A 16,417-nucleotide genomic window follows, 5' to 3' on the forward strand; every position below is an offset into this window, starting at 1 on the left:
CTTTATGAGTGTGTGTTTATAAGAATCCAGCTGTACTTGCTTGCTCTAGCCTTAATTTTCTGTATAATTTAATAGACTGACTCTCTTTTATAGTGCTTTTTCTTGTTTGTCCATCTTTTATTCATAAAGTTGATTTCTGATTCTAATTGTCACTTCAATCATTTTGGTCAGAGTGCATGGTCATCTTTCCAATTGTGCTATTTTGTCTTTAATCTCATCAAATAGCTCTTGATAGAAAGTGTTAGCTAAGATTTCATTATCTTAATCAGTATTGACACAGACTTGCTGGAACCTTATAGTATAGTCTTGTAGTGATATCTTTTATTATATATAATGTAGCTGCTGAGCCACTATATTTCATTTCTTAACTTCTTCAAAAGTGGTTTTCAATGTCTGAATAAAGATGTTATAATTATTAATGATCTTGAGCATGTTATCATTCTGATTATCTTTATCTTTTTTGTAGTAATTCTGCAGATAGATGTTAAACCAATTGAATACTCCTCTATAAAAATATAATACTGTTATTATTATCTTGTCTTTATTGCTGTTGAGTTCTTTGTCTTTTATATTCATGTAGATGTATAGTTGACTCAAGAAAGCTTGTAATTTTTCTCACTTACTCTTGAAGAGTTCTGATAAATTAACTTTAGCTTTATCTTTCTTTTTCTGTTATCTAGTGAATGAGATGATCATGATCTGGACCTCAAGCTGCTTATTATAGTTTTTCAATTTACAGCTCTGCTCTTCAAGTTTCTTGATAATCTGTTCAAGCTGCAAGATTCTATTTATAAGATCTTGAGCATTAATAGCTGGTGCTTTCAATGCAGACATAGTTTCTATATTTTATTAGATCTTGATATGGGATGGAATTGTACCTTTATCTTTTAATATGATATAGAAAGTTTTTTCTTTGTATATAATCTCTGAGATCTCAGGTGTATTCTCTTCTGAGTCAGAAGTAATCAATATGTTATATATTTGTGTGACACTCTTGAATCATTAGGGTCAAAAAGTATCACAGTAAGTAATAACAGATTAAAATAGTAATCAATAGTTCAATGGTGCTCTAGTTGAGCTGGCAGTCTTGCTCTAATAACAAAGAGTTTTCATGCAAGTGTAACAGAATCAGAGCAAGACTATAGAGCCTTCTCAAGAGTAGTGAGATCAGGTACAGTTGTACAGTATTACAGAACTTCAGTAGTATGAAAAGTAATCAAGATATGAAAGTATCTGATTTAAAGATCTCTAGTAGATAAGTAAGAAGATTAATCATAATGAACAAGTCTATTAAATCTCTGGTAATGAGCATTCTTATATATATAATGCTTCTCTGGTGATAGTTCTGCTAAGCTGTTCTATCCATTCTACTGTAATATATTTGCTATGTTCTCTGGTCAATTTTATTGTGCTCAGTGCAATCAGTTAGCTTATCAGTTCTATTACTGGTCATGTGATTCTCATCTTAAGATTCTTCTGTGATAATCTGTGATTCTGTCTTGTCAGGTGTCATCCAATCATTCTGTGTATTTTGTTGTTGTGCTGCAGAATTCATAACATCCAAGTAAGATTATTATAACTCTAAGATAACAGATTTGTCTATTGATGGCTAACAGTTTTACTTATCTATTTATGCTGCATACAGACTCTCATTTATAGCAGCCTGCTCATTTCCCAAATTAACAAGAGTTATCTTGAGTATCTGATTATGTATCATGCAATTTTCTTTGTTAGTACACCAGATTCTGTATATTCTCCACACATACTTATTATCTCTGCATTCTGCACAGGTTTCACATTCTTCTAAATCATGCAGGAATCTTACTATTTTTCAAAATCTCTTGTTTTTATGGAATTTGCATTAGCATTCATACTTAAATTTATTATAGCAAGAGTGATTTAGTTCTTTTATCTTTTTTTATTTTTCACTTTAGTACTGTTTACACATTATTATTACTAATAATTTATTATCTTCTTTACATGTTATTTAGTGCAGCTGATTATCTCAGATTCATAATATTCTTGCTGTCAGACATTTTCTCTTTTCAAGTATCTCACTTTTTATAAGACTTAATTTTTTCATGACATTCTCTTCATGTTTCTTAAATTCTAGTATTTTCCAGCTTGACTCTTTTTTCAGTTTTGGTGTAAGCTTTTCTTTCTTGTTTGATTAATATTTTTTGTTACTGCTGTTACTTTGTTTCTGAGTTGCTCTCAGCTTCTTCAGTAGTTATGAATAATATTCATCATTCTTTCTATCTTAATGAATAAAGCAATCATCCTCATAATAAAAGCTTCAATAAATTCTGGTGTAGTCTAAATGTTTCACATATAAAATATTCTATAGATCTGACATTTCTCATTCTTCTTTTTCAGTATCATATCTGCAATGCTGACAATCTTTAATATTATATTTGTAGTCTTTATAATACATGAAGTCTTTCATAACTTACATTTATTATTTAAACTCTTCTTGTTATTTCTGGTGAAGATTGCATGAACATCTATAAATCAGATATTGAGCATGTTTCTTGTGCTTTAAGTTTTGAATTTTATCCATCTTTTGTCTATAATAATATTTACAGTCAAGTGATTGAATTCTCTAATCATCACTTGATTTATTTCTTATTCTCATGCATAATTCTTTACATAACTCTTATTGTTTATTATCCAGCTTGTTTCAGCATTTTGACTTGTTCTTAGATTGCTGGAGTAGCTTCAGATAATCTTTCATTACTTGTTTTTCAAATATTTTTCTGAACTGCTGTTGAAGTTCTTCTTTGATTTGCTCTTTCTAAGTTGTTACTTAAAAGTACTACTTGACTTCAGAGTCTTCTTTATTTTTCTTTAAGATTGCTCTGAGTTTCTTGTCTTTTTAATCTGTCTTCTTTGCTCTATATTGTCTTGCTTGATATTCTGGCTTGATATAGTAGAAGTATAGTTTTTTCTTTTTTCTCTGTTTCTTTTCTTTCTTATTAAGAGTGTTAACTTTTGTTGTGTCCAGCTCTATAGATGTATATTTATAAGAGTCTAGTTGTACTTGCTTGCTCTGATTTTGACTTCCAGTATAATTTAACAGGCTGAATCTCTTTTATAGTGCTTTTTCTTGCTTTTCCATCTTTTATTTATAAAGTTGGTTTCTAATTCTGACTGCCACTTTAATTATCTTGATCAGAGTGTGTGATTATTTCTCCAATTATACTATTTCATTTTTGATCTCATTAAATAGTTCTTGATAAAAGATGTCAGCTAAGACTTTATTATTTCAATCAATATTGATACAGTCTTGCTGGAACCTCATGACATAGTCTTGTAATGATATTTTTTGTTGTATATAATATAGCTGCTGAGCTGCTGCATTCCATTTCTCAACTTCTTTAAAAGTGGTTTTCAATATTCAAATAAAGATATTATAACTGTTAATAATCTTGAGCATATTATCATTCTGATTGACTTCATCTTTTTTATAGTAATTTTACAGATAGATATCAAATCAATTAAATACTGCTCTGTAAAGATATAATGCTGCCATTATTATCTTGTCTTTGTTGTTGTTAAGTTCTTTGTCTTTCATATTCATATAAATGTATAGTTATTTCAAGAAAGCTTATAATTTTCTCTATTCACTCTTGAAGAGTTCTGGTAAGTTAACTTTAGCTTTATCTTTCTTTTTCTGTTATCTGGTGAATGGAATGACTATAATCTGGGCCTCAATCTGCTTGTTATGATCTTTTAATTTACAGTTCTGCTCTTCAAGTTTCTCAGTAATCTGTTCAAGCTGCAAGATTCTATTTATAAGATCTTGAGCATTAATAGCTGGTGCTTTGGATGCAGATATAGTTTCTATATTTCATTAGATCTTAACATGGAATGAAGTCATATCTTTATCTTTTAATATGATGCAGAAAGTTCTTTCTTTATACATAATTTCTGAAGTTTCAGATATATTCTCTTCTGAGTCAGAAATGATTAATATGTTGTATATTCATGTGACACTCTGGAATCTTTAGAGTTAAAGAGTATTACAGTAAGTAATAACAGATTAAAGTAGTAATTAATAGTTTAATAGTACTTTAGTTAAGCTAGCAGTCTTGCTCTAATGACAAAGAGTTTTCATGCAGATGTAACAGAGTTAGAGCAAGACTATAGAGTCTTCTTAAGAGTAGCAGAATCAGATACAGTTATATAGTATTACAAGACTTCAGTAATATAAAAAGTAACCAAGATATGAAGGTATCTGATCCAAAGATATCTAATAGATAAATAAGAAGATTAATTACAATAAACAAGTTTATCAGATCTCTGATAATAAGTGTTCTTATATATATAATGCTTCTCTGATAATAGTTCTGCTAAGCTGTTTTATTTATTCTATCACAATACATTTGCTATATTCTTCAATCAATTCTATCATGCTTGGTGTAATCAGTCAGCTTATCAGTTCTCTTGCTGGTGACATGATTCTTATCTTAAAGTTCTTCTGTAACAGTTCATAATTCTGCTTTATCAGGTTTCATCCAATCATCTTGTATGTTCTGCTGTTGTGCTACAGAATTTATAACAATACTGCACAGATCTTCTCTCTTATTAAATATTATTTTAGCTTTATCTTCATAATTATATGTAATAAGTTGAATTGAAGATACTACATAATGAAATTATAGAGTGTATTAACTAACTACTTGTATAGAATGGTTACTATACATATTGTTTACATTCTACAGACATATTACTATAGGCAAGCTCAACACATTGTTGCTATGCTGGCTACAGCATAATAAGAATATAAAGTATATTGATTAAGTACTTGTATAGAATGGTTACTATACATATTGTTTACATTCTACAGACATGTTGCTATAGGCAAGCTCAACATGTTATTGCTATACTGGCTGCAGAATAATAATATAAGATTAGTCTTTTTTCTCTTCTTTTTCTCTTTCTCTTCTTCTTCTTTTTCTTGAAAGCTAATGTGTAAGAATTCACTTGTGAACTTCTTACATGGACAAACAACATCTGTAAGGGTCTAGAGTCTCAGCTTGTGAGCTGTTAGCAGTACATGTGTTCTTGTTAGACACTATAGCATGTGCTTGCAAGCACATATAAAAGACTGCCACTACACAAATCTCTTGTTGAAAGCCAGTGGCAATCTTGTCTACAAGTTGTATATAGTTGCCAATACCAGATCTTTTACCTTATGTACTCTTATCTATGTACAATTTCTCTTATAGATAATAGATTCATTGTCATGCTGATCTACATATATAATTCTTACATAATGTTGATAATTCTCTCCTTCTCTGCTAATTTATTTACTGCTCTTCATATTCTTCTATATAACAAACTGCACTGCAACAATGAGTAATATTAAGAGATGAGTGCTTGTAGAATTCTGCTCTAGTGCACATTGTTTACTGACAAGATGTTAGTTTTTTTCATATACATTAATTTTGTACAGCTGGAGAGAAGCAGCACAAGACCACATTAAAAAAATAAACTCTGAAGAAGAGTAATTGATATAAAGCTAATAAAGATGTTGATCTGGCTAACTTTAATTAGAAGAACCTCTGCCCCTACCTCTCTGTTCATAGTTAGAAGTCCAGCACTTATATATCAAAAAGTAACAATTTTTGGTAACAGTCTTGATGCTAATTAGTGAAATAAATACTATCAAGAAAATCTGCTACTTCTAGAGCTTTATCAAGCTAATTCTCTTAGCAGCTCTATTCTAGTAATTGATTCAGGAAATTACTTTGTTCTGTTATTAAGAACATGAATATTACTGATAATATACTGTTATTAAGTTACTTTAGAAGACTGCTAAAGTAATTTTGTGCACTTTCTTTAAGTATAAGTTATTATTAGCAATAGCATCAATAATTATACTGAGTAATATAGACTCTATTATAGCAATGGTGCACTATAAGCATATTATAGTTAATACTGATAATCTGAAGCTTATTCTTAGCATCAGTACCATGATCAGATCAAACTATTTCAGTCTAGTTGATGTGTCTGACTATCTTACTTCAGCTACTACCACTCTTTATTCTGTTATCACCATCTGCTAACTGTATGCTGCCTCTGTCTCTGCCCTGCCTATCACCATCTCTCTGCCTTTCTTCAGCACCAGCAAAGTTTCTGCCCATTATATAGCAGATATTAGAGCTCCTGTTCATTTCACAAAGTCAGTTCTGGAGGAGCAGAAGAAGAAGAAGAAGAAGAAGAAAGAGAAAAAAAATAACAATAATAATAATGATGACAATGATGATAACAACAATAATGGTGATGATAATAATAATAATAAACTTGCTTAGACAGTTTTTGATTATTTGCTAACTTCAGCTATTACTTAGTTTTAATACTTTATTTTTTTTTTTTTTACAATTAAATTGATTTTTCTAAGAGTTCTGCCTTTGGCTCTTCATTAAAAAAGTAACAAAATTTAGTAATAGTCCATACAAAATTTGATCAGTTTGACTCTTGATATAATGAAACTGGGAAATTCAGTCCCATTCTGGTTCTACTATGAATCTAGCCAGAATGGGAAATAGAAGCTTACCTTCTCTGCTGAAATAAGATATGAGACATAATTTTTTATTTGAGAACAGGACCAGGAAATAATTTATGAGATACAAATAAGAATAGAATCTCAAGCTCTTGAGTAGAATGGGACATAAAACTGAGATTTCATATTTTGGATTCCAGCTGTTTCTAAATTCAGAACCAAGACAAGTCTCAGTAGGAAATGGGATTCCATCCTAGTCCTGAATACCAGCCTAAAATAGTAACAAGAAAATTAAGAAATCAGATACTAATAGTCAGAAGTATAAAACTCTACTTCATATACAGTCTTTGTATAGCATCAAGAGATTGAGGATTTCCAAGAATTTATAATATACTTTAGTTTTCTACTCACATCTAAATATAGCTTTGTGAGTTTTTACAAAAAATAAAAATGCTACTAGCCTTGAAATTTATTTTAATGTGTAGAGTTAGAACTTCTAAATAGCTAAGAGTACAAAGTACTGGTAGAAGTGGCACCTTGGCTTGGTGAGTAAAAGAGGCAACTAAAGAATGATTTGGTAAAGCCCAGCAGGTTCAGAGCTATCACAGATAGAAGAACTTAACCAGAGCTAATCCAGAGTAACAAGAAAATCAAAAATATGGCTCAGAGTAAAACCAGGGCAATTATGTGCTGTGAAGGGCGCTAAGACTATCTACAGTGCAAAAAGTTATACTAAAATTTGTTGGATGTGGTGGGCCTGATGGGGCTTTGCTGATGTTGAAACTTATTATCTTCTCTAAAAACAGAGAGAATCAAAGCAAAATGGAATGCACCTTGATCTGAAAATCTAGCTGATTTGATAGATATTCAAATTGAAAATTCAGACAAGAAAACAGCTAAAGATAGTCACATAAATAGAATTAAAAATCTAGATAATAGATCTGTAATTCTCTATTCAGATGGATTCAAAGCTGAAGAAAATCAATATGCTAGTGCTGGTGTATACAATCTACAAGATAATATTAGATTTTTATAGAATCTAGGCAAATACCTTGAAGTCTTTGATGCAGAACTGTTTGCTATAGATAAAGCATTTAAATTAGCAAGTTCTATCTCTCAGTCTCAATCAAGATCAATATCAGATATCTGGGTGTTTTCTGATAGTCAAGCTGCTATTCAGAGACTCATGAATCAAGATCTTAATTCTGGCTTATATTATCTTCAATCTATAAGAAAAACTGCTAAGTGTATTAAAAATCAGCAAATTAATCTACATCTTCATTGGGTTCCTGCACATGTAAATATATATGGAAATGAAAAAGCTGATCTAGCAGCAAAGAAAGCTACAGAATTAAATTAAGTTTGTTTTGAAAGATATATATCTCTTACTTATATAAAAAAACAAATAAAAGAACAAGCAATAATAGAGTGGTTTGAAGATCTTTTTAATAGAGAAAGTTCTACAAATCACTACTCTTAATTCAAAATAAAATTCAGATAGAAAGCATCTACTCTTTCTATATCTAAGAAGATATGGTCAACTATTTGCCAATTAAAGCTTGGTCATGAATATTTCAGATTTTATCTAATAAGATTATCTGACTACTCTTCCAATTTATACTATTTCTGTAATTGTGTTGAAAATTCAAAGCATCTACTATTAGACTGCTCAGCTTATTATACTGAAAGAAGAAAAATTCAACAAGAACTTGATATTTCTCAACTATCTTTAAATTTTATTTTTGAAACTGAATTAGGCTTAAAATGGCTAGTTTTATTTCTGAAATGTACTGAAATAGCTACTAGACAGTGGCTTTCCTAAATATGCTAATTTTATCTTTTTTTGATTTGTATCATATTGCTACAAGAATCTTTGTTGTTCTTGGAAATTAATATTATATACTATCTGTTATTTAACTTTTGTGGAGACAAAACATTTTATATTATCTTGATATACTTTGGTTTTTTCTTTTTTCAGTTTCTACAATGTATACTAAGTAAATTCTAACAGAAAAGCTGCTAGATAGTCTTTATAGTTACTGACTGCATAAGACTATAATGAATAATAATAATAATAATAATAATAATAATAAATTCTTTGCAAAAGACTCTCTAGTTTGATACTTCTCTTCAAAAGATATACTTGCTAGTATTAATCTAACTAATTTTTGAAACATAATTACTCATATCTCTTATATTTGCTAGCTGGCCCTCTTGCTCTCTACTCTCTCCATAGTTTTTTTATAGTTTCTAATTTAGAAGCTGTTCCCATGATCACAGTCTTCAAAAAAAAACTATATAGTTTGCTAGTTCTCTTAAAAAACTAGTCTAGAATTTAATAGATGTAGCTCTAGCTAAAGTAAAATCTACTATATTGAGATTTCCAGCTCTCAGTAAAACAACTGAACTAGTTTGAATTAACTAGCAAGTAGAATACAAAATAATCTCAGAAACTTTTCTTGAGAAAGTAATTTCAAAAGATTATCTTTTGTTTTCTTATTTAAGAAGATACTTCTTAAAATATAATTAAAATATCTTCTACTTCTGATTCTTCTTCTAAATCTAAACAGCAAGATCTAAAGTCAATTCTTAATCTTTTTGCTAAAGAATCTCAGAAGAAGAATCATGTTCTTCTGCAAAAAGAACTAAATACTTGTATCTTAAGTATTCAAAAAATCTTTTCTTTTTAAGAAAAAGAAGATATTACTATCTTTGAGAACTCTGAACTGCAAAATCTTGAAAAAAGAATTACACAGCTTAAAAATCAGAAAATAATATTATCTACTAAAAATAACAGTAGTAATGCTTTACAAATCTGCTTTCAAGAGAAAGTATCTACTAGTAATACTTTCAAATTATATTCTTCTACCCTACAAACTGAACTAAATACTGAATCTTCAGTTAAATCTTTTTTACTCTCTAAAGTAAACAGTAAAGAAGATAAGAAACAGTTTTTTAAGTCAAAACTCTTTAAAAAAAGAAGATTAATTCTCAAGATAAATACTCAAGTACTTGAAGAAATCAGTAACAAAGCTTTTTTCTTTAAAAATAAAATAAATAACAGCTTTACTGAAGCAAATATTATTAAAGAATCAGTTATTTCTTCAATTACTAAGTTATTTAGAGATCAATCTCTAATTCTAATAACAACAGAAGATTTTTCAGCTGATTTTCTTCAAAAGTACAAGCAGACTTGAATATCTATATTCTCAGATCTAATGAACTTTGATATAGAGAGTATGAAAATTCACAAAAATGAGTACTGAAGAGTCTTTGTAGTTCATGATATCTCTACAGAAATCTTCAATATAGAGAATAAATTATTTCTTTAAAAAGAACCCCAATCTGACTATTTTCTGCTGAAAATAGAACACAGAAAAGACATGCATCTGCTGCTTTTCATATTTAAAATATCACAATAGCTGAAAATCTGAAAACAGTTATAATTACTGAACAGAATCTTAAAGTTTGTAAATATAAATAGTTAGACAGATTTAGAAGTACTGTATGAAGATGTGGAACAAAAGTTCCTGGAAACTCTATTTTGTTTCAATGTATTGCAGTTACCTGCTGCTCTACCAAAATTTAGTAGGGTAGCAGGTATTTCCTATTATTTAATAAACAGCCTGGTGCCTACTTTTCATTCAAATCTCTCCAAAATTCAAATGTCAAATCTGCCTACTATGTCTTTCAGAGAAATCTCTCTCTATAATAAGCTTATTATGTAAATTCAAGCTGTTGCTTTAATCTCTTATGGAATTTCTATCTTAGATATTTTTCATACTCTCCAGATATCACTTTCTACTTTCTATAATATTCAAAAGCAAGCAAAAGATCATGGCTTTAATCTCAAAAGTGACTTTTAAATTCCTCTCAGTTATATGAAAGATACTTCTAGATCAGGCTGGCTAAAGAAAATAGACACTAAAAAGGCTGGAATTATTGTCTCTGTAACTAAGAGCTGCTCAGAAAGAGAGAAATCTACTGAGATTCTGGTATTTAAAGCTGATATATTCTATTCAAGTGTTTTGCAAATTCTTAAGAAATATGACTTTATTATTGCTAAACTAACTTGAAAATCAGGTCTAACTAAATCTGCAAGAAAAAAAAAACTTAGATTCTATCTTATTTATAAGAACTGAACTTTAAAGAACTGGAAAAATATTATCTGAACTGATAAAACCTCTGTAGTTCTTAAGTATAGAAGAGAAGTAGTTCATGTATGGAGAAAATTCTTAGAAGCTTATAATTTTATCTGTATATATCAGTAATGAAAGAAGTTCTTAGATTTCATGTTTTAAAGCTGCTTTATATACAAGAAGAAGAGACTCTGCCATATTTAGAAATTAGAGACTGCAGCAGCCATATGTCAAGCTTAAAAGAAACTAGATATCTTGAATATTAACTGTAAGATAAAGATAAGAAAGAAATAAGAGCTTGTTAATAAGATTTACTGCCTATAAATTCACTCAAACCATGGAAGAAAGCCAACTTTCAAATTCACTATGAAAACTGGCAAGCTTGTTCAATAAGACAAGAGAGGAGTTGATTAGCATAAGTATCAGGAAGATATTAAGATTTTATCATCTTACTATTAAATTCTCTAGCTAATCTAATACTTCTTTCATTCTAGAAGGTTCTTCTTGCCAAATTATTCTCTTTTATCAAGAAATATCTTGAATCTCAACTGTGAGAATCATATGTGTAGATTGGTGTGACAATAAATCTATAGAAGAAATTGTATGTAGAAAAGAGTACACAAGTTAAAAGATCTGGTATTGGCAACTATATATAACTTGTAGACAATATTGCTACTGACTTCTAACAAGAAATTTGTGCAGTGGTGGTCTTTTATGTGTGCTCACAAGCATGTGACTTAGTGTCTCACAAGAACACATATACTTTCAACAGCTTACAAGCCAAGACTCTAAGCTCTTATAAGTGTTGTTTGTCTGTGTAAGAGGTTCACAGGCAAATTCTTACACCAACTCAATACTGTTGTTCAAGAAGATGAAGCTTTAGCATATATTTATTTTTATTAACAAAAGCTTTACAATATATACAAGATCAATCACTTACTTTAGCTTGGCAATTCACCAAATTTGAATATGATTGATTCTGTCTGAATGTAGCTCAAGCAACATACAACTGCTAAAGATGCCCCATGAGAATCTAAGACTGCAGAATATGAATAAAAGAAAGTCTGAGAAGAGCTGCCACAAATAAAGATTCAACAGTAGATTGAGCAGATTCCATATCATATTCAAGAGATTATATGCTTGAAAGAGGGTAATAAGTATAAAGAAAGTGGTTATAAGATGTTTTACATATGAAAGAGTCAATAACTTAAGAGAAAGCTCTCTCAACAGCAGAATCTTGAGATAGATTCTTAGGCAGCTGGTCTAGAGACTTTGAAAGCTGCTGAAGCTCTAGCTGCTTTATATAATTTAGGTAGAGAGGATTCTTAAAAGAATACTGAAGATGAACAAAATTCAGATAAGAGTAACTAGTTAATTTCAGAGGTATTTTAAGTTTCTTAGCAAATTTAGTGAGGTAGTAAGTATTTGTAAAACAGTATTGTCTGTATAAGCTTTCCAGAAACTTTTGTTTTACACCCCTGTACAATACTTTAACTGTCAAATCTGTAATTATACAGCATCAAACTGTAAAAAAGAAGCTAGATGTAGTATCTGTACTCAAGAATATCAAACAAGTATGCATGAATACTTAATTTGTAAGATTAGTAAAAGAAAATATATACACTCTACATTAAAATATGCTAATTGTTTAGAAAATTATGTAACTAAAAGCACAGAGTGTGTTTTCTTCAAAAAATCCAACTATTCAGCACAAATTACTAGTAAATCAATGTAACTAGTGAGAGCTGAGCAGAATCTTTCTATAACTAAATCTGTTTTTAAAAGATCTCATAAAACAGATTCTGAAGACCAAAATCAAGTTGTAATCTCTAAGAAGAAGATTGAAGTTAGACTATTATTTGTTAATCTATATTAAATGAAACTTCAAATACTTCCTCAAAATTGATCTTTCTTCAGAATAATGTTGAAAAAAATGAAAAGCTAATGCATACATGCCTTGATATTGAGTTTGAAAAGAAAATTAATTATATTTTATTTCAGAAATCATGAATAAGCTCAGATAATCAGTTTACAATCTCTTATAATGCATATTATTGTATTCTTCCTGAGAATAAAGATTTGAGATTTAGAGTAGCTATTTTTGCTAGAAAACAGTCCAGATATCAACCCTGCTTAAGATCTGACATATGCTCTAGTAATGATCTTCTAGTTATAGATATTAAAGATAAATACAATCAGTTTGAAACCATACAACTGATAAATATCTATAATCAAAAAGATCTAAAGAACAACTCAAATCTTTAGATTATTGAGAGAGAACTAGTAAATATCTCAGCTTTTTAATACTCTATTGTTACTGGAGACATGAATGCTTATCATTCATGGTGGAATTCAAATATAGTCAATTCAGTTAGAGCTGAAAAACTAGTAGAATGGCTTGAGGAGGATAATATGGATTTAATGAATGAGATAGACAGAGAAACTTTCTTCAGACTAAATCTATTATCTAAATTAATTATAGATTTGATCTTCTTCTTCACTAATGTAACTTAAAAGATATATAAGTAATGAATTCATGGAACTCTTCACTTTGATTCTGATTATGAAATTATTCTATTTAGTATTGAACTAAATACTGAAAATCTTGTTAAAAATTCACTTTATTCAAATCAATACAACTTTTAAAAAGCTAATTAAGATGAACTAAATAAATCTCTTCTTCAAAATCTAGAAAAAAAGATTTCCAATGGACCTTAATAGAAAATACTTCATCAGAACTTGAATTAGAAGCAATTAAATTAAGAAATCTATTTCAAATCTCCATTGAGAAACACATTCCCAAAAAGAGAATAACTGAAAAATCTAAGTGTTGATGAAATAATGAGCTAAAAATCAAGAAAAAAGCTATAACAAAAGCTTTTAGAGAACTGAAAAATAAGCAAGTTAGCTTAGAGTGAGTTCTTTTAACAAACTAGAAATAACTACTTTAATACTATTAAAGAGACAAAGTCATTATATTGAAATGAATTTCTGGAAAATAACCAAGAAAAAGAGATTTTTAAAGCATATAAATATATTAAAGAAAAAAAAGTAGAAAAAACTTCTATTTTAAAATTCTCAAACTCTGAAAATGAAATAGAAAATAAAGCTATCTTATTTAAAGAGAAATACAATACTTTTATAAAAACTCTTTTCAGAAAACCACCAAGTTATTGACCAATAAATTGAAATGAATATCATGAAAATCCAGATTGAAAATAATTTAATCTTCAAGAAATAAAAATCAAGAACTTTATTTTTTCAAGCTTCAACACCAGTACATCTGGCTCAGATAGTATATTCTTTCTTATATTATAAAAAACCTATCCAGTACTTAAAGATAAATTTTTCAAGTTATACTCTATATTATTTGAAAAGAGATATTATCCAAAAATCTGGAGAGAAGCTACTGAAGTTATTGTAAAGAAATCAAATAAAAAAAATTCAATATTAAAATCTTACAGAATTATCTCTCTTCTTAACTGCTTGAGAAAGATTATAGAGAAAGTTATTGCTTCTAGACTTTCTTATTAAATCTTTCAAAATAAACTACTATATATTAATTAGTTTAGAGAAAAGAAGCAATGCTCTGCTATAGATACTGTAATAAGTTTGGTACATAATATTTAAGTAGCAAAAGCTAGTAAATTGATAGTCTCAGCTCTTTTTATTGATATAAAAGAAGTATTTGACTATGTTTCACTAAATAAACTTTTAAAAGTCTTCTTTAATTTACAACTATCTGAACTACTAGCTATATAGATTTTTTATTTTATGCAAACAAGAAAAATTCAACTAGTTTTTAATAGTGAGAAACAACAAGAAAAGATATCTATAAATATTGAAATTTCTCAAGATTCATCTCTATCTTTAATACTTTTCTCTATATATACTATATTCTTCTTTAAGAATGATAATGATTTAGATCTTAAACATATCAGAATTTTTAGTTATATAGATAATACTGAACTTGTTATTTTCTCTTTCTCAATAGAAGAAAACTACTCTAAGTTAGATAAAGCTTTATAAGCAATGTCTAATAAATAAGATTCTCATGTGATTTAATTTAATATGGAAAAAACTGAGTTAATCTACTTTATTAAATAATTTAGTGAAGATAATTCACTTAAACTACATAATTAAGTTTTCAAACTAAAAAAAGCTAGTAAGGTAATTAGATATTTAGCTTGATAATATTCTTACTTTCAAGAATCATGTTAAAATTAAGATATCAGCTGCTAAAAGAGTTTATAATTAAATAATGAGACTCTTAAATACTGAAAAAGATCTTATTTTTCAAGCTATAAGATAACTTTATATAGCTTGTATTATCTCAGTAGCTGATTATAATATTCAGATTTGGTAGAAGAATCAAAAGAACCTTCTTAATAAGTATAAGAAACTTCAAAACTCTGCTTTAAGAAAGATTCTAGAAGCTTTTAAAACTTTTTCAATTTATACTATAGAGATTGAAGCTGCTATTTCTTCTGTCAAAGAAAAATTTAATAAACTATGCAAAAACTATACTTATAGATTATTAAAAATGCCAAAAAAAATATATAATCAGAAAAAGAGTATCTTCTAGCTTTCCACCTTATAATAATGATGTTGATCTTAATTAGAAAAGATTTTTGAATTGGAATCAATCAGAATTAAATAATGAATATGTTAAACAAACATTAACTAAAAGAAGAAGAAGAAAAATCAATAAATAAGAAAAGTATTCAAGTTAACTATTCAGAATTTGTTCAATGATTTCAAACATATTATCTTCTCTAAAGACAGAGAGACTCAAAGCAAAATAGAATGCATCTTAATCTGAAAATCTAGCTAATCTGATAGATATTCAAATTGAAATTCAGACAAGAAAACAGCTAAAGATAGTCATATAAATAGAATTAAAGATCTAGACAATAGATCTTTAATTCTCTATTTAAATAAATTAAAAGCTGAAGAAAATCAATATACTAGTGCTGATGTATACAATCTACAAGATAACATTAGATTTTTATGAAATCTAGACAAATATCTTGAAGTCTTTAATGCAGAACTGTTTGCTATAGATAAAGCTTTTAAATTAGCAAGTTCTATTTCTCAGTCTTAATCAAGATTAATATCAGATATCTGGGTGTTTTCTGATAGTCAAGTGGCTATTCAGAGACTCATGAATCAAGATCTTAATTCTGACTTATATTATCTTCAATCTATAAAAAGACTGCTAAGTATATTAAAAATCAGCAAATTAATCTACATCTTCATTAGATTCCTGCACATATAAATATACATGAAAATGAAAAAGCTGATCTAGCAGTAAAGAAAGCTACAGAATTAAATCAAGTTTGTTCTGAAAGATATATATCTCTTACTTATATAGAAAGACAAACAAAAGAACAAGTAATAATAGAATAATTTGAAGATCTTTTTAATAGAGAAAGTTCTACAAATTACTACTCTCAATTCAAAATAAAACTCAGATGGAAAGCATCTACTCTTTCTATATCTAAGAAGATATGGTCAACTATTTGTCAATTAAAGCTTGATTATAGATATTTCAGATCTTATCTAATAAGATTATCTAACTACTCTTCCAATTTATGCTATTTCTGTAATTGTGTTGAAAATCTAAAGCATCTACTATTAGACTGCTTAGCTTATCATACTGAAAGAAGAAAAATTTAACAAGAACTTGATATTTCTTAACTATCTTTAAATTTTATTTTTGAAACTGAATTAGACTTAAAATGACTAGTTTTATTTCTGAAGTGTACTA

General features: G+C 28.3%; 1 protein-coding gene across 1 annotated transcript; it reads right to left on the reverse strand.

Annotated features, from left to right (window-relative positions):
- Nucleotides 1–357: 357 nt before the first annotated feature.
- CIMG_13562 (uncharacterized protein) lies at nucleotides 358–834 on the reverse strand (the record flags this gene model as incomplete). The annotated part of the gene is made up of 2 exons (XM_004444774.1): nucleotides 358–471; nucleotides 706–834. 2 exons carry the CDS (start codon nucleotides 832–834, stop codon nucleotides 358–360), a joined length of 243 nt encoding a protein of 80 aa, XP_004444831.1.
- Nucleotides 835–16,417: the final 15,583 nt, after the last annotated feature.

This window comes from Coccidioides immitis (assembly GCF_000149335.2).
Source record: "Coccidioides immitis RS genomic scaffold supercont3.5, whole genome shotgun sequence".
Classification (NCBI taxonomy): domain Eukaryota; kingdom Fungi; phylum Ascomycota; class Eurotiomycetes; order Onygenales; family Onygenaceae; genus Coccidioides; species Coccidioides immitis.